The 20,016-nt window shown below is 36.5% G+C and overlaps 1 protein-coding gene across 1 annotated transcript in view; it reads right to left on the reverse strand.

Annotated features, from left to right (window-relative positions):
* Window positions 1-5,812, reverse strand: part of ITGA2 (integrin subunit alpha 2) — a 101,714-nt gene extending 95,902 nt beyond the window's left edge. The window contains 1 exon segment of the mRNA XM_021718725.1: window positions 5,803-5,812. Coding sequence (XP_021574400.1) covers window positions 5,803-5,812 — 10 coding nt within the window.
* Between the last annotated feature and the right edge of the window lie 14,204 nt (window positions 5,813-20,016).

Genomic DNA, 20,016 nt, shown 5'->3' on the forward strand with positions numbered 1-20,016 from the left:
CGCTGCCCAGGCAGGTCTCGAACTCGCGGGCTCAGGCAATCCACTCACCTCAGCCTCCCAAAGCAAGGGATTACAGGCTGAACTACTGAGCCCGGCTAAATCTTATTTTTTTAATCTTAAAATTCACCCATACGGGCCCAGGACACTCCTGAAACCAGACTTCTCCCAGGGGCTACTTTTGTGAGAAAATCAAAAGTTTTCATAAACCAAGCCTGGGGAGTTATCAGTGCAATCATAATTATTAACACCATTGTGGATCTTTATACAGTGCTCCTATGAGCGGGATGGTGTGCCTGGGATACTGCCATTAGGAAGAAAAGTGGCTCACTATGGGAAAGTCTAAATAATTGGTGCAAATAAAATGTTTCTCTTTACCATGGGTAGGACTGAAGTGTCTCTTTTGTTATCTTTTTTTTCTCGCGATAGGGTCTTTCTTTGTCGCCCAGGCTGGAGCACAGTGGTGTGATCATAGCTCACTGTAACCTCAAACTCCTGGTCTCAAGTGATCCTCCCACACTCAAAGTGCTGGGATGTGAGTAACCATGCCTGACCCTTGAGATCTCAGATTTTTAAAGTATTAAATTGTATTCATTAGACGCTACTGCTAAGGGTTATGACTATAAATTTAACCCCTTTGAGGCCAAAATTTATAGCCCCAGGTTATTTCCTGTTTTCTTATCAGTCCCTTACTAACTCTACTTACTAATTCTGACAAACACTGGAAGACATTTCTTTCTGACTTGTGCCTGGTATTCACCTGCTTACTAATATTCCAGCTATCACCTGGGAGCTCTTAGGTGGCCTCTCACTAACCCTGACACACAACCTTGACGCTCCTCACAGACTTTTGCAGGAAGTCAGCCAGGTTTCAGGGAGATGAATATCTGTCTGTTTCCTTCTGACTCACTGAAATTTGAGTAAGTGTTTGGAACAGACCCTTGTTTGGGAGGCAGGATAGTTCCTTTAATGTGAGATGGGAATTTGTGCTTTGTCTCTGGGTGCTGGAGAGTAAAATGGATCTTTCTTTGTTTTGGTTCTCAGAACTGGACAAATTAACACTATGACAGTGTGAGGTATAGAATAAATCAGGAACTATAATTTTCCAGAACCAGGCAGATATTTTAAGAAACAGAGAACAAACTCCTGCCTTTCATTCATTTTAAGAGCATGAAGTGCTCCTGAGACAAAAACAGCTTGAGAACCGCTGCCTTAGTCTTCCTAGGAGCTGTCCTACCTAGGTGTAGTTGTGCTGAGTATCACATTCTAAGAAAGAAATAAGCAAGGTTAAATCAGGGATTCCCCAGCTCATTGGGCTCAGCAGTTCTTTATTCCTTTAGCAATAAGTTCACTAACATTACCATAAGTGGATATATTTTATGAAAAATAAATATATTCCCCCAAATAAAAGAATCCATGGTAAGTGTGGCATTATTTTACATTTTGGCTGATCTTTGTATTATCTGGTTTTTAGAAAGACATTTGGATTCTCATTTCAACTTCTGTACACAATCTTATTTGGTATGTAGTTTGGGTCAAATTATATGGATTAATCTAGCATTGCACAGATATGGACATGGAAAAAATAGGAGACAGTTCTGGATAATCCTCTGATACCACACCAAAACTCAACAAGTGATGATGTCTTAAAGACAAGTTGTAATGTGGAATCTGAAACCTATCTATGGCATTTCCTTTTCTGTGACATTAAAATTCATTGATCTACTTGCCCCTGGCTTCTCCCTCTCTTTACTTTTCTCTCTCTCTCTCTCTCTCTCTCTCTCTCTCTGCCAAGTAGTGAAGAATACACAATTATACTATCCCTACCCATCCTTGTTCTTGCCCCATTAGGCAAATGTCAACACAATGAAAAAGATACATCATGTTTCAGTGTTGTTATAAACTTAGTTTTGACCTGACTGACCACTTGAAAGTGACTCGAGACTAACAGAGACCACATTCCAAAAAGTATTTAGGGTAGAATGAGACTTTTCCCTCTTTTTCTTCTCTTAACTCAAGGCAGAGTTTGCTGAGGGATGGGGCTCAGATGAGTTTTTTTCCAGGGTTCCCTTCTGATCTTTTTTATTTTTATGCCCTGATAATCTTTATTGTGTATGTATTATGGTGTGACTTAAATGTAGTTATATATGTGTACTCTATCTTCTCACTTAAATGCTGGATATCTGAAATCTTATATAATTGTATCTGGTGAGTTTAGTTTCATACCTAGTAAATAACAAGTTTCTAATGAATAGTTATTGCGCTGAAATGAATTTCCTAACAGTTTCACATTCTTCTCCCTAGACTTGAAAAGAGTGGTAAATGTGAAATTCTATGTAAGTCCTGGAAAATCAGAAATGAAGTAATCAATGAATCCTCAATGTTACCCGGTAATTCCATGCATGACCGAGTAAAGCTCAGAGTCCACTGAGCTTAATTCACCCACAATCTCTGAGCACTGGCTCAGATACAGAATTTCCAGAAGTAAAAGAGGCACTTCCAACTTAAAAACAAACTAACAAAATAAATACATAAAATGATTTTATGTTCCCTAGATCCCTGGACCCATTAACATGCCTATGATTTTTATTCATACTTCATTCTGCTAGATTTGATTGGCCTTATTTGTTTTCCTGTGTGTGACAGACATGCAAAGTGATCTGCCAGCTCTGTTCATAGGGCTTTCCCAGAATCTTTCCTGATTTCCATGCAGAAGTCATTCAGTCACATTACCCCATCTCCTTGTCATGAGGACAGACTCCTTGCTTGAGCTGGACAAATCAATTTTTTCTCCCAAGGATTTATATTCATAATATAGAAATTCTAGAATCGTTGCTGACCACATGGACTAGGCAGTCATATTCAGTTGGGACAACCATTTTTTAAATAAGCATCGAAAAAGTCAATCTGCGTTATTCATAGAAAAGAGATGCAGAGATACCAGACCCAGAAAATGAGGTGTACATGCATAAGAGAGAGAGAGAAAGAGAGGAGAGCTTGCTTTAGTTCTTTGTCTCTTTTTTATATTGTTTGTAGTCATGTATGAGAGTATGAGATCTAGTTGCCCCTTATACTTTTAACTCCATGAAATGCCTAGTCTATTTTCCTCTCTGGAATGTCCCTGTATTTTTCAACAGCTTTTCTTTCTCAACCTAGCTTGAGCAGATTTCTGTTCCTTGTACTAGACTACATTTAGGATGCATCTATCTCTCCTCTGGAGGATCCTTAAGCACAATGAGCATATGTTGTTAACTTCCTTTACTCTCAGTTCCTAAAACAGGGCCTGATACAGAGTTGATGTGCAGTAAATATTTGTTCCACTAATGAATAAACCTACTTGTTCAACAAATGACTAATGTCTTAATGTGTTAAAATAAACCCAAGAAAAGAAGAAGTTAAGATGTCTATTCCTTAGAACATGGAAAAGCTCAGTGAAGGGGAAACACTGTTCATTTATACTTTAGGTTTTATTTTATTTATTTGTTTATTTATATATGAAAGTGTCATATAAGGGATAAAGACTGCTTATGGTTGTCTACTACTCTGCTGTCTGTCTGGAAAATTTGGACATTCCAGTTAGAGATCAGTTACTTTTTGAGGAGGAAAAAAAAATCTTACTTAAACTAGCTCAAGTCAAAGAATAGATCATTGAAAGAATGGATGAAATTTCTGAGAACACAAAGACATGAATTACAGCCTGGTCTCATGTACCTAAAGTGGAGACTGGTAAAACAAGATTATAATCCACTCTATGCAACTTTTAGGGAATGTACGAGTCCTTGGCTTTGTTTCTCTGTGTGTACCTACTCTATTCTCCTCTCTGTAGACTGGCTTCCTCTTTAAATACTCATCATTTCCATTGCCCCATAACTTCAACTTCCAAATGTCTTTAGTTTTCCATGGCCTGTCTCCAGTCTGGATTCTATAAGGCCTAATTTTAACTCAGTATATGTCTTCTTCAGTTTGACACCCTCATAAGACCACTCAAGATGATCTTTTTATCTTAAAATCCTCTGCCAAGAACACACAATCTTTGGTTCTTTAGATAGCTATTATTCTTTTCTGAAGTCAAGTTTCTCCCATTCTCAGCCATTTTGCAATTTAACTTTTACTGCATTTCTAGTGACATTAACTCTTATTTTATTTAAAGCAATTTTGATGGAACCATTTAGATTGGAGCCTGTCCTTTTAGATGGAAGCACATTTCAAATGTTTAACATCAAAAAGTCAAGCAGAGCCAATTTTACCATTAGCATTTATTTGACTGGCAGACAAGGGAGTTTTGTTTACACATCAAAAGAATAACAACATCAGTGAAGCTGGGAGAGCCTAGAAAGATTTTGAACTTCAGTTTTGCCAGGAATCTCAGTCTTAATTATGATCTCAGTCTTTTCTGCTTCCACATTGCCCATTACGCCATATGAGAAAGCAACAGCTACTATTCCTGGTTCACAAATGTTGGCCTATTTCATGTTTTGTTACTATTACCATTACTAAGTTCCCCGCATAATTCTTTTCTAGATTTTCTACCTCTTTTTCTCACAAAGTTTTATAATTTCTAACATGATCCTTCACTTGGAATAAGTTGAGAATTTTACAGTCACTTCACTTTTGTAACTTACTTGTTCATTTGATACTCATTTATTTAGCATCTACACATGCAAAGTCATGAGCTAAACACTGTGGTGAGAACCAATCCTGACTATACTCAATGGCTGTCCTTAATGAGCTTGAAATATCATTACAGGATAGTGTCCTCAAAGTCTTGTTCTAGCTGAAATCATATGGTTGTATATAAGCAGACAGTATGGAAGTTCAGTTTGTTTTATTTCATTCAGTGGGATGACAGAATATTTAAGCACATTTTCATCGGATTTAGTATGAACTTTACAAAGTACAGTTATATGGAAGGTGGCTTGTACCATCAAAAACTTTAGACATGTGAGTAAATGAAGATTTTCAAGGTTTAAATTTGAGGGGAATTAACATTTTAAAAACCCTTAAGACCATACATCTTCACATGGGGTGTTATGGTAGTGCAGTTCATTTTCTTCTTATGGTTGTGACTCATGTACATAGAGCTCTAGTGACTTTCATTCATTTGTAAACTGAAAATTGCAGCTTTCTAGTTTCTGAGTATAAATGAGGTCCCATTTGTGCACAAGTCCAAATGTCCTCTCTCTATCCCCTTTGTATATATAGGGCTTTGCTGTGATCTGAATGTGTCCCCCCAAATTCATATATTGGAAACCTAATTTCTAATACAATTGTTGGCAGGTAACGTCTTTGGGGAGGTGCTCAGATAAGGACTCCATCCTCATGAATGGACTAAGGGCTTGATGGAGGGAGGTTGACTCCTTTTTGCCCTTCCGCCTGTTGCCATGTCAGGATACAGCAAGAAGGCCCTAACAAGATGCTGGTGACTGACCTTGGATTTCCCAGTCCTCCAGAAGTATGAGAAAATAAATTTCTGTTCTTTATACATCATCCAATCAGTGGCATTATGTTATAGCAATGCAAATGGACTAAGACAGGCTTTCAATCCCTGAACTATTTCTTGATGTGCTTGAAGATCAGTCCTGGCTACTGTTGGCCTCTGTTGCTTGGAGACTCATACACTTCTCCATCACTAAATGGGTGTGGATTCCGGTCTATTGGGTAACATTGAATATCATTGTGCCAGGTTTGCTTGCAAATCTTAAAATGAGGAGACTGATACTTTTTCTGTGACCAATATTCTCGTAGAGGGATTCCTCAGATGGCTTTAATATGCCCCAACGTGTTGTGCAATCTCATGAGATTTACCTGTAGCCATGTCCTGGATGCATACATGGGTCACCAGTCATTCAAATAAGAGTTACCACAGCATACTCAAGAATATTATTTCCTCCTGACCCATGGTTCTGTTTCTGAATCTGCCTCAGAATTTTTCCATCATATTTTCCTGTAATTTGTCTTCTGTTCTTTTCCATTCTCTGCCTTCTCCAGCTAGTTAATTCCACATTGCATATATGACTAAATCTCAGCTCCAGCCCTATCACAAATACCAGCTACATATTTATGTTTTTGTTTTAAAAATAAGATTTTAATAGTGGTTGTGCTTTTTCTTTAACAACTGCATTGAGGTATAATTCACATACACAAACTGTACATATTTAAATTGTATACTGTGAGACGCAAATCCCTGATAACACTCTTCAAAACTACTTTATATAGAAAAGAGTCACATACATGCAGTAGGTCATTTATGCAGCATGGATTCTGAATACCTTTTGGCCTGGGCAATGCAAGGTATGTAAATATGTCTAATACCAAGTACAAGACTCTCTCAAGGACCATATTGTGCAATAGGTAATATAACATGGAAAAAAAAATCTAGCTTTGATATAAGCAAAATTTCTTCCCACTTATCACACTACAAGTTTAGTGTTTGTTTTCCTTTAGGAGAGGAAAACAAACAAATTAATCAACATAATCATAATATACATCTATATAATGGAATTACTATTCAACAATAAAAAGAAATAAATAATTGATATATGCAACACGGAGGAATCACAAACACATTGAACTAAATGAAGAAAGGTAAATACAAAATGTCATGTACTTTATGACTCTATATGACAACCTCAAAAAGGCAAAACTAAAGAGACAGAAATCAGAGTACCTGTAGAGAATGGCAAAGGGAACATGAGGAAACTTTTGGGGGGTGAGAAATATTTTATATCTTGTTTGTGGTGGTGGCTGCATGACTGTACATTTTTCAAATCTTATAGAAATGTTGAATTGGATTGAAAAGGATAAACTTAGCTGTATGTCAATTATACCTCAATAATTATGATTTTGAAGTTTGAGAAATTCAAATTAAAAAGAAAATATAAATCTATAGAAAGGGAGATAAGTATGGTCTGGGCTACCATAATGTCATCTGGGGAAGGAGCTGTGGTGAAAATGGACCTTAGGATGCAATTTAAGGAAACAAAATGCCAATATTAATGCCACAAAGTCTAGGAAAGGAAAAAAGAGAGACTAATTCTTCATATTTAATCACTTATTTAAGAAGCATTTTTCAACCTAAGCACATTTGGCTGCCTTGACTAAATATTGATAAAAGGGAACGGATGTTTCTTTTTATAATCAGTGAAAATAATATTTAAACATAAAAACAAAATACCTCACTGGAGAGCTAGGTAGCCCCTAGGGTGTCTGAAGCGGTCTTTCTTCCTCTATTATTTCTATTAGTCCAAGGATGCCTCTCTGACAGTACCATCAAACGCAATTCAACCAGCCTTTGCTGGGAAAAATCTGGTGTTCATTCTCATTGCTACCTTCAACCAACTTCTGAACTCTAAGTGGTAAGAAATGGTCCTTTTTTCATGCTAAGGAGGCCTTATCATATTCAATTCAGCACATGTTTATCGAGTACTTGCCAACTACTGCCCAGAGAGCAGAGCGAGGGAGACTGAAAGTGCAATGCATCCTGCCCTCAGGATGAGAGTCAACTTGTAGGGTAAAGACATACTCATGTAACAAGGGCCTTTGCCTGGATTCTGCCTATGCAATCTGGAGAATCAAAGAGAAAATTCACTAGGAGTCAATTTGCATTGTGGATTGAGGAGTCTCATGAATGATGAATTTACTTCGGTGAAGATGGATAAAGCAATGACCTAGCATCTGAAAGGAGGAACCACTTTGATTATAGAAAAGTATCTGGTCTGTTTTCTGTTGGTGAGCTAAAAGAGAAAGACCAGAAAGCATTGGAGGGAGTTATTTTTAAGAGTCAGGAGTAGGAAGACTGCAGCTCACAGACAAAGAGTGTGACTACATCCAAGAATGTTTACAACTGCTAATATGAGCCCTTCAGGTGAACTCAAAATAAGTATACATAGGTAAATGCATATATAGAGACTTAAAATACTGTGTAGTGCTATAGGGACTGGAGCAGACTATAATTACTGTTGGAACTCAGAAGAGGGAGAAATAATAATGTACCATGCAGCAGGACTTCCTTTAGAGAGAGATCTGAGCTCAGGAGATGACATTTAACTCACAGCTCTGCAGAAAACATTTCCGAATAATTGTCAGAAAGAATTTTGTTCTGATAAAAAGTATCTTTTGATATCTCTTTGATGGAATGATGATGGCTCAGGTTCACTGTTCCCTTTAGAGTTGGTGATTTTCTATAAACGTCTAGTTACTTTTAATTTCCTCTTTAGAATCAATCTTTCCTTCTTTCCTTCCTTCCTTCTTTCTTTCCTTCCTTCCTTCCTTCCTTCCTTCCTTCCTTCCTTCCTTCCTTCCTTCCTTCCTTCCTTCTTTCTTTCTTTCTCTTTTGTTCTTTTTCTTGGTCAGCTTGGTAGGGGTATAATTTCTATACAACAAATTCACAAAATTTTATTGTGAAATTTGAAAAACTTTGACAAGTGTATACAGTCATGTATCACCACAATCACAATGTGAAACTTTTCTATTGCTTGAAAAATTATCTCATGACCATTTGCAATCAATCCTCTCCCCATCAGGCCAAGCAATCACTGCCCTCTATCAGAATTTCATAAAAATGGAATTATTTAGTATATAGTATTTTATATTATTTTTAGCACAGTGCTTTTGAGATTTTTAAAAAATATTTTAAAGATATGGAGTACAATTCAGGATCAGATATACAAGTGTGCTTTTGAGGCTGAACTATGTTGTTGAATACTAGTGATTCATTCCTTTTTTTATTGCTGAGTGGTATTTCACTGCATCATTATATCATAATTTGCTTAATTACACTCAATTTTAAGCCACTTTAAATTGAATTTTCTCTTATATAAAGACAAGTACATCTCTGAATTATTATTTATCTCAAATTCTTCATTTATTCTGGAACATGTATATGCAATCATTAACTTTTTTGATAAATGTAAAATGATTTGTTTTAATGCTTTGATTTGTAATATTTGGATATTATTGCTTTGATATTATTTAAAACATTGGAACAATGTCAAAGAAATTTTAGAGATGAAATTTACCAAAGTCTCAATCCCCCATTCTCTAAACACTATTTTAATATTTCTAAATATAAAGATTTTTTTAAAAATAAAGATTTCTAAATCAAAGACTTAAGCAAGTCTGCTAATGTTGGGATAGTTTTGATTTAAAACATTTTATCCATAAGCAAAATAATATAAAGATCTAAGATCTTAAATTAGCTGTATTTTTTACCGGCATCATATAAAAACTATTATAATATTTATAAAATGCATTTCTTTCATTTTATAAACTTTCATAAATCCATCAAGAACTCATTTGTATTATCCCTGTGAGAAAAGATCATTAGCTTAAGCACGCATGATAATAATGCCTTATTATATGTTTGCATCGTTATATGCTGTTTTCATTCATACAATCATTTATCATATTAGAATAATATTGACATTGCTATAATTTTGTTAATAGTGTTTCTTTATTTTTGAGGTAAGTGATAAACACTGGTGTGAAAAATCTGACCATTGATAGAAAAATCTGACTGTTGATACATTGAAAGACATTAACTGGAGACACTAATTTAGAAATTAAAATAATAGATAGCAAAATTAAATATTTTGAGTATTGTTTGACCCAATAGGCAATGAGTTTATGGTACTAATTACACTAAGATATAATTAATAGGCTATAGAAGACTTAGATAAATACATAGAGATTTTTGTTGATGCATAGCTAAGATTATAATTTGAAATATAAGCACATACTTTCAAATAATGAGTGCTTCACAGAAGCAGAGTAGAGCTGCTGCTGGAAGTGAGGATCTCAAGCTGGGAAGTGCCCAAGCACAGGGGGCATAACTTATGCTGTCAGTGATATTGTAAAGAAGTTTCCAGTACTGAGTGTTTTAAGTCTATGAGTCTATGATTGGCAGCTACTCTGTATGTTCATGGTTTTCTTGAAAAGAGATATAAATAAGCTGGATAATGCTGGCATATGGTTTTTTATTAGCATTGCTTCTGACTGAAGAACTCACTTCACAGCAAATAAGTGCAGCAGTGGGCCTAGGCTCATGGATTTCACTGGTCTTACATTGTTCCTCACCATCCTGAAACAGCTGGCTTGATTGAGGAATGGAATGTTCTTTTAAAGCATCAGTTACAGCACTACCTTGATGGCAGTACCTCAGAGAGAAGGGGCAAGGTTCTCTACAAGGTTGCATGTGCTCTGAATCAGCATCCAACATATGGTGCTGTTTCTCCCATAGTTGAATTCACGAGGCCAGGAGTCAACGGTGGAAATGAAAGTGTTTCCCTTACTATTACCTCTCGTGACTCACTAGCAAAAGGCTTGCTTTCTGTTTTTGTGACCTTATGCTCTCTTCTGGCCTAGAGGTCTCAATTCCAAAGGGAAAAACGTTTCCTCCAGGAGATATAACAATAGTTTCACTGAACTGGAAATTAAGACTGCCACCTGACCACTTTTAGCTTTTCATGCCTCTGGATCAACAGTCAAAGAAGTGAGTTACTCTGCTGGGTAAGGTGCGGTGACTCTTTACTACCAAGGAGAAATGGGACTACTACACCAAGATAGCGATAAGGAAGAGTGTGCCTGAAATACAAGAAGTCCTTTAGGGCATCTCTGAATATTACCATGTTTTGTGATTAAGATATAACCCAGCAATCCCCTTTCTGGAAATAAACCAGGAGGAACGCAAATCATTCTACAAAAAAGATACCTGCACATGCATGTTTATTGCAGCACTATTCACAATAGCAAAAACATGGAGCCAACTGTGCTGTCTATCAAAAGTGGGCTGGATAAAAAAATGTGGTACATATACATGATAGGATAGTATGTAGCCATAAAAAGGACAAAATTATGAACTTTGCAGCTACTTGGATGGATTTAGAGTCTGTCATACTTAGTAATCTATCACAGAAACAAAACTTAGTACCACAAGTTCTCACTCAGAAGTGGACTCTGAACATTTATCATAAAACTACAAGAAAGGGATTGGCAGTAGTGAGACACTGCCAGGAGAGGGAGGTAGAGAGCACATAACATCAATGCGGTACCTGATCCTAAACCAAGTGAAGTAAGGATCAATGGGAGACCCAAACTTCACCTGTACGTTGACCACTTATGTACCTAATCCTGAATTGTATCCCACATTATAAAAGAATAATAATAATAGTAGAAATACCAATGGAAAAATACAACTGCCCTATCGTGAAATGACTACTAATGGTCAGACCCTTCATGAATGAAGATTTGTGTCACTCTACCAGGTAAAGAACCATGGCCAGCTAAAATCATGTTGAAGACAAAGAGAACACAGGATGGTTAGTAGAAGAAGGTATTATAAGTACCAGCTATGGCAACAAATTCCCAAAAAGGCAAATGACATACAAGCTAAGATAGACAAGTGGAACCCATCAAACTAAAAAGCTTTTGCACAGCAAAAGAAACCAATAAGAGAGTAAAGAGACAACCATGGAATGGAAAAATTATTTGCAAATTATGCCTTTGACAAAAGCCTAACATCCAGGATCTACAAGGAACTCAAATGAAGTTAAAGGAAAAAAAAAAACCCATTAAAAAGTGGGCAAAGGACATGAACAGACACTTCTCAAAAGATGACATAAAAGCAACCAGCAGACACATGAAAAACTGCTCAGCCTTACTAATCATCAGAAAACTGCAAATCAAAACTACAATGAGTTATCACCTACCTCTGGTAAGGATGGCTATGATTAATAAGTCAAAAAACCAAGTTGACAGGGGCGGACTTGTGATAATTGATTTTATGTGCCAACTTGACTGGGACTTGGGGTGCCCAGATATTTGGTTTAACATTATTCTGGATATGTTTATGAGGGTGTTTTTGACTGAGATTAACATTTGAATTGGTAGACCAAGTAAAGCAGATGACCAGTGTGGGTGGGCCTCATTCAATCTGTTGGAGGCCTGAATAGAACAAAAGATTGGCAAGGTTAAGGGGGAATTTGTTCTCTCTGCCTGACAGTTTTAACTGGGACATCATTCTTTATCTGCCCTTGAACTGGGACCTATACCATTGACATTTCTGGTTTTTAGGCCTTTGGACCTGGACTAGAACTTATGTCGTTAGTTCTCTAGGTCTCAGACCTTCAGAATTAGACTAGACTACAGCACCAGCTTTCCTGGTCTCTAGTTTACATAGTAGATCATGGGACTTCTTAGGCTTCATAATCATGTGGGCCAGTTTTTAAAAATATTCTCTCCCTCTCTGTCTCTTCATATATATAAATCTATTACTGGTTCTGTTTTTCTAGAAATCCCTGATTCATACAGTTTATCAATTCTTGCGTTCATTCAATAATAAACAAATAAACTGAATATCACTATGTGCCAAGTGCTACAAAGATAGATATGTGCTTTCTTGTACCTCCATGTTTTCATTTATCATCCAGTGATTCCCTCTCATGTCCTGCCCCAGGAGTAAATGGCTTTGAAATCAGATAGACTTTGGTTTTTATTTCAGCATCAGCACTTACTAGCCTTATAATCTTGAATTAGAACTTTAACTCCTTTGAGTCTGGTTACATCATCTGTAAAACAGAAATAATAATAACAATGATAATAATAACACCACTTAGTGTTGTTGATAGGATTAAAAGGCATTATGTTGTAAAATTGCCTAGCTCAATGTCTGGTTTGCGGGAGGTATTCTCTAACCTTTTTTCCTTTTCCTGAAGAAAAATGGGAGACTTCGCCCATCCCCATCAGCTTTATTCAAACTACCAACTTTCCCTGTATTATTGCTTTCCATGTCCTAATCATAAACCAGTCTCAGAATACAAATGACTCTCCATCTAAATATACAATCTTCATTCAGTGTTCACTCAGGTACAGACTCCGACGTATTTACACAAATATACACATTCTGCTTAAAGACAACTCGAGCAGATACTAGTGAACTCAACTTAATTTCTGACAAGATGCTGGCAACACAAGACTAAATTCTTTGCACTATTTATTTAGTGGTTCATCTTAGAAGGTTGAAACACAGATCTGCATCAAATAATACGCTATTTAGAGTATTCACAGAATTATCCACCTCTTAATGATGAGGTATGCAGAATGGACAGGAATGAAAGAAGGATCTGGAAAGTGTATGAAAAGGAATAACAGATGGTACTTGAGTGAAAAAGAATATAAGCATGTGAGAGTAAAAGAAAGAAGGAAACAGAAAAGGAGAGACTCAGTGTGTGAAGCTAAAGAGCCCTGGGCATTTAATCAAGATAGTTAGAGTCCTAGGCATGGCTAACTTCCAGCTTCACTAATTATAGTCAGATGGCCAATTCTGGATGCTATTTTTTTTATTTACCAGGTTGAGACATTTCCATTCTTGCCTCTGCTACGTCATTGTGAGTTGTGGTATCTAAATGAATTCATGCCACATATACTCAGTTGAAAGATACTACAAAAACAAAAACACACGAAAAAATAGCTGAGTGAAATGGAAGTTAAAGACAAAACCTGCAGATGTTTTAGTGCTGCTTTTATTAATTCCAGCCAGTGCATGTCAGTCAAGTAATAACTAGAGTCCTGGCACATGACCGAACTGCGTGTATCTGTGAAGTGCCTAGCAGCCTGGGTGCCTAGAAACTATGGTGTTTGTTTTATTATTCCTGCTATTAGGGTAGGAATTAGATCACTGCAACCAGAATCTGTTCAGGTTAGGGATACTCCTACACACCAATTTAAGATTCAAATTTCAGGGTGGGGTGACTACATGGATTCTGGAATGTTTCATCTTTGGTGTCAATGAATCCTTAAAAATGTGCAGGACTTCAAAGTCAACCCAAGCAAAAATCTAGACTTTCTATATGCCTAACAGGATTCCAGAGACTTCTGTCTACTCCACTAAATTAGAATCTTTCCAAATCTGGAACTGCACACAGTTTAAACTTTATTTTGTTTGCTATTATATAACCACTCTGGCTCTCTTATGGTTACTATTTGCATGGTATATCTTTATTTCATCATTTTCCTTTCAACCTATTGTGCTTTTTAATCTAAAGTCTACTGCTTTTAGAGAGCAGCTAGATAAGTTTTATTCTTTTATCAGTCTAAAAATGTCTGCTTTTTGATTTGAGTGTTTAGACCATTTATCTTTAATGTAATTATTCATGTGGCTACAGTTACCTTTGCCATATTGCTATTTGTTTTCTATATGACTCCTGTTTCATTTGTTCCTCCTTCACTGCCTTCATTTGTTAATACCTGTAATGTAGTGATCTTTTGTTACTAGCAAAATATCTTTTTATCTCTAGGTTGATTAACAAAATAACCCAGTTGGTTTTGCATAATAAACATAACAATACTGCTATTATTTTTAGTGAGATTATCTTCCCCATCTTTCCCCTCTACTCTTTCCTTTCTGCCCCATTCCACTTCTGCTAAAGAAATAGGTGAAAAAGTAATTATTCAACATGTGAGCTATGGAGAATTCTAGGATGGTATGCAGCTATTTGTATAGTGGATATTGACACAGAGGGAGGATGAGTGAGTAATTTTCTTCCTTAGTGTCAACTTCAGAGCCAGGGAAAGTATTTGATGGCTATCACCCTTGTGATACTAAGGAAAAATTAAGAAACATAATAATACATTTTTTTTTAAAAAAAAGTACAAGTATCATATTGTGATATGAAGCATGTAATTTCTGGTACTAAGGTGATGGCTGCTTTAAAATGATTACTTGTTTGTTTTTTTAAAAATACATATATCTCCCTTTTATTCTAAATGATTTTTCCCCAAATTAAAAATGGATACTTATTTTAAACTAATTAAGATGATATTACTGCTATAAGGAAGAAAATGGACATCATCTCCAGTCTTTCTAATTAATGATAACTTGTTTGGTGAATATTCCTCTGGACATCTGCCTATGAGTATCACATTATTTTTATAATGAAAATAACAAAGACATCACAAATAATAAGAAAGCAAATGTTGTGCCTATGCTTCTGACTTACAAATAATAAATCTCAATGTATACCATTTATTTTTGAGTGAATATATCCAAATTCTCTCTTAGTACCTCCACTGCATTCCTTTCCTAGATAAGGGATAAGGGAGAAGAATCACTTCACAGTAAGAGAAAAAAGACAGGGAATTGGAAACGTGTTCTGTCAAAAATGAGGTACATAATTACATAACTTTACAAATAACTTCGTCATAATTCAGTCTGTCTCTTCTGTAAAAATAGCTCCCCCATTCATCCTACAGCACAGTTTGAGGATACAACTTTTTACAAGATAACCCTGTGTTATTTCTACTAAATTTTGTCCTTCTACTCCTTATATATTAAATAATTTTATTTCTTTAACTATATATTGAATAAAGAAAATAACTATTTTTAAATTTCTTGGTATGTTTTTTGTTTTATCTATGTAGTATAATCTATTATTATGCTATGGATGATTTATTATTAAAATAACTCATTAGGAGAAGATATGTAGTAATCTAGATTTTGTGGTTTTGTCTCAAGTTTGTAAAAAAGACTAATCACATTGCTGTATCTTGTACAGGAAACACCACAGACAGACTTAATCTCCTTTTTGTTTTTTTCTTAGAGCATTAAAGTGAAAATCTGTTAAGGAATTAAAAAAAAGTGGAGCTTTGGAAGCAGTCATATTAATTTTGTATAAACTATGCATACTTAAAATCACAGCAGTCACATTCTTCTTGGAGTCAATTTTTAATTTAACATATAAGACAGGATGCTCATTTATCTTGATGTAAGATACACAGCTGATGCACAAGATAAGATAGAATTGTACAAAAATACCACACCTCTGACCTCAGATCAGTGTACAGGATGTGCCATACATAGGACATTCAAAATGCTCTTTTACTCTCTCAGCTATTTCTAATTATATCAGCTTAAATGACTGTTACCCAATAACAGATTTCGTTTTAAACAGAGATTTACATTAGGCACATAATAAATTACTAGAGTCAGCAAAGGTTGTGCTTCTTTGTTCGTGAATGCAATCAAAACATTTTCTTCTAACAAGTTTATCCAATAAAAGTCTTGTAGAAATGCAGATACCCTTAAGTTATTCATTTTAATGAGTTTATTCTGAGGTAAATAAAAAATGAGCAGTGCAATATGATTTATGTTAGCTCAGGCAGAAAGGTTTATTGGAGTGACAAATGTTTCAGGGCAGTAGTTATTACATGCAATGTTTTCCTTTTAATAAAATGAATGCAATACTTTACACTGTCCGTTAATAATTTTACAATCTCACAGTAGTAACCCATAGTATACCATTCTCCTTACAAACCAACGCTTCCTAGTAAGAAATGCAGTGTTTCATCCCAAGTAAGGGCAGGTGATGTCAGAAATAAAACTAAATAGCGAGATCTCCTGTGTGAAGTGGTTTTAGAATGAAGGTCTGAGATGCTGCTGAGTCAAATGATTGCTTTTATTTGAGCCCCAAATGTGTTAAGCTCTAGGAAATTAGCCTTGGTTAATCTTCAGGTAAGAATATACTTTTGCTCTTATTGAATCAACAATTTACCTGTGCAAAGGACATGTGTTACTATTGTAGTCAGGGTACATGGGTTCTGAGTGAGTTTACAGTATTTTGAGGAGCAAAAATGAAGACATAAAAGAGAAATAATTTTATGTTCACCCAATCCCCCACCCCCATTTTTTTTTTCTGTCTTTCAAAGTGCAAGATGCTGTAGGGCATGATGAAAGATTGCCACCTGGACTGGACTTAGGTTTGCTGGTCCCTGTGCTTGGTTATTCAGTGGAACAAGTATGTTCACTTCCTATTTAAGACTCAATCTGTCTCCATGTCTTAAAAAAAAAAAAACAGGCCTGGGGACAGGAAATGTCAGTAGGAGACTGTTCAAGAGTATAACTGGCTTTTCTTCTGGTGTCATTCGGAAGATTTCTTTTAAAAAGTTCATCACCAATCTAAATGCATGGATCAAACTGAAATAAAAGATTAAACCTTGACTCTCAGTGTGTTGCAGAAGAGCTCCCACAATTCCACACTCAGTCTTTCTTTCATAAGGATGTGATCTGTCATATGCTAAAACCAAATGTAATCATAGTTATGAGTGCCATTGGCTCCTCGTTTAAGCCGTGATTTCCATGGTGTGTCAGATAATTAAAGGATCTCTGAACCTCTGCTCACCACAAAGATAACATGTCACCACTCACAGCCCTGCCAGGGACACAAGGCAGAGAATGCCCTTGCTGAGGAAGCCCCAGATTAAAACAAAATATCACCACTGTGTAGATGAGAAGAAACAAACTAAAAGGCAGAAGGCAGAGTGAACTGCAAATCCTACTTCTGAGTCCTTGTTGCATTGATACTCTCTAGCCTGTGGAAGGAAGAAAATGCAAGGAAGTCTTGTGTGAAGTTCTAAATTTACTAACTTTTAGGGAAAGCTTTTTTTATAGAAAAAAAGAAAAGGGCAGGTCTCAAAGCAGGGAGTTCAAAGTTAGAAGTTATGAGTCCTTATCCCTGCCTATTTTTTTGGTATGGTAAAATTTCAGCAAGAGATATTGTGCTTGATTTTGGGTCATGGGCACAAGAGTGGATTCAGGAGTTAAGCTCACCTCCTTTGTAGCAGAAGAAGGATCCATTCCCGTTAGGAACTTCCTGGGTGCCATTGTAGGACACAATGAAGAGGGGGACTCACCTTGAACCTGTGTTTTCATTTAAAAGTCTGCTGTTTGCAACTAGATTGTACACATTAGTTTTTAAAAATGCCTCCGTTTGAGGATCATAAGATCCTTCTTTGCATTTTACAGATTATTTTCATGGGCGGGATGGGGACTGCAGAGTGCTTTTGGAGAACCACTGAAGGGCTAAATCTCTCCAGCTTCCCGCCAGCACGCTTGCTGACAGTGTCCCATAATGGCTTGCAAATCTCTTAAAGTTCCATCTCTGCACAGCACTTTGGGAGGTTGAGGTGTGAGGATTGCCTGAGCCCATGGATTCGAGACCAGCCTGGGTAACTTGGCGAGACCTCATCTCTACATCAAAAAATCAGCCGGGTGTGGTAGCAGCTACTTGGAAGACTGAGGCGGAGGGACGGCCTGAGTCCAGTGGGCCGACACTGGGGTGGCAGTGAGCATGCTACTATACTCTGGCCTGGGCTATGGAGTGAGACACACACACACACACACACACACACACACACACACACAATGTTCCATCTCTGAACTACATTCCACTTTGTCCCTGCTCTATTTATAATATAATACTACGTCCACCCTTTAGGGAGTCACTGGAACACACACACACACACACACACACACAATGTTCCATCTCTGAACTACATTCCACTTTGTCCCTGCTCTATTTATAATATAATACTACGTCCACCCTTTAGGGAGTCACTGGAACACACACACACACACACACACACACACACACACAATGTTCCATCTCTGAACTACATTCCACTTTGTCCCTGCTCTATTTATAATATAATACTACGTCCACCCTTTAGGGAGTCACTGGAAGAACCGAAAACTGAAATTCTGTATCAGATCAATTCACTGAAGCTGGTATTTACAGTAAATGGAGCACATGTTTCATTAACAGATTTTTCTTCAGTAGTATTCTTGAAAATCTCCCTTGGGGAAAATGACTGACCTGATGGGGGTGGGTTGAGGGAGCTTGAGAAGTGTTGGAAATTAATAAGGAGCGCATCGGATACTACTTTGAAAAACTTGTTTGCCAGAAGCCACTTTATTTGGATAATAATATGACAGCACTCGACACGGCACGTGAGACAGGCTCTCGGCCTGCTTCTCAATGTTGTGCCAAGCAAGACAGTCAATTCACATGGAGCAGACTACATTTTGTTTGACATTCTGCCGAGGGAAAGCACACTTCACGGAGCTGGAGGGCAGCATTCACAGTGTGCAGCCGAGACCCTAGAAAGGACGTGGGCGGGGCTTCCACAGCTGCTACTATACCCCACCTTTATGCGATCCATCACACTACAGCCACTTTTTTCTTTCGGCGCGGATATTTCTGTTTCCCAATGACTTTATGAAAGGAAAAGAGGACATTTATATATGTATGCATATGCATGGAGTATATATATGCCTTTATAGATAAAATTATTACGGTTGCATAAGCATCTAATTTTATAAAAATATCTCTTACCACAAGCCTCTTTTCAAGCACACGTATGACACAGAACATATTCAGAAACTAAGTTGCCCATGAATCTAGTGCTCAGAAGAAAGTCGTTTAACAAATCGGATCATTGAAGTTTGAATTGGACCATAGAAGTTGAAAGTATTTACAATGGATGATCTTTTACAATGTTACTTGCAGATCCCTGGACTCCTTGAGAATGTAAAAATTTCTTCGTGGCTGGTGTTTCACTATGGGTTACTCATTACATTTTCTTGCTTTTAACTCTTTACTTTTGCAAGTTTATATCATTTTATTAATAACAAAGGAATGTTATACTTTCAGAAATTGAAATTAAAGAACTATATGACACTATGTCTACTGGGCACTTTCCATATAATTTAACATATGATCATATTGTGTGTGATTGTGTATGTATGCAGACACAAGATATTCTTTATCATCTATCTATCTATCTATCTATCTATCTATCTATCTATCTATCTATCTATAATCTTCTATCTCTATCTATCTTGTAATCTCAGTGGTATGCTGAAACCAACTCATACGGGTTCATAAGAGCTGACAGATACATTTCCAGAAATTTTGCAAGCAGAGTAAGGTCATCTTGGTAGTTTGAAAATGGCTATGGAAAGACTATTTAGACCATGAAAACTTACAAATGATGCAAGTCATGGATTTTTTTCTTCCTGGGAAACAAGTTGTTAAATAATTTACCAGTATACCACTGTAAATTTGATCAGGAAGGGAATTGCATACAACAGTCAGTTTATAACAGAAGCAATAATTAATTTTTTAGAATATTAAAGTTTAAGAAAAAGAAAGTTCTTGACAATTTAAGTTAGTCAATAAACTCACAAAT

The sequence above is a fragment of the Carlito syrichta genome, unplaced genomic scaffold (genome assembly GCF_000164805.1).
Source record: "Carlito syrichta isolate Samal-C Ts95f unplaced genomic scaffold, Tarsius_syrichta-2.0.1 Scaffold313372, whole genome shotgun sequence".
Lineage (NCBI taxonomy): Eukaryota > Metazoa > Chordata > Mammalia > Primates > Tarsiidae > Carlito > Carlito syrichta.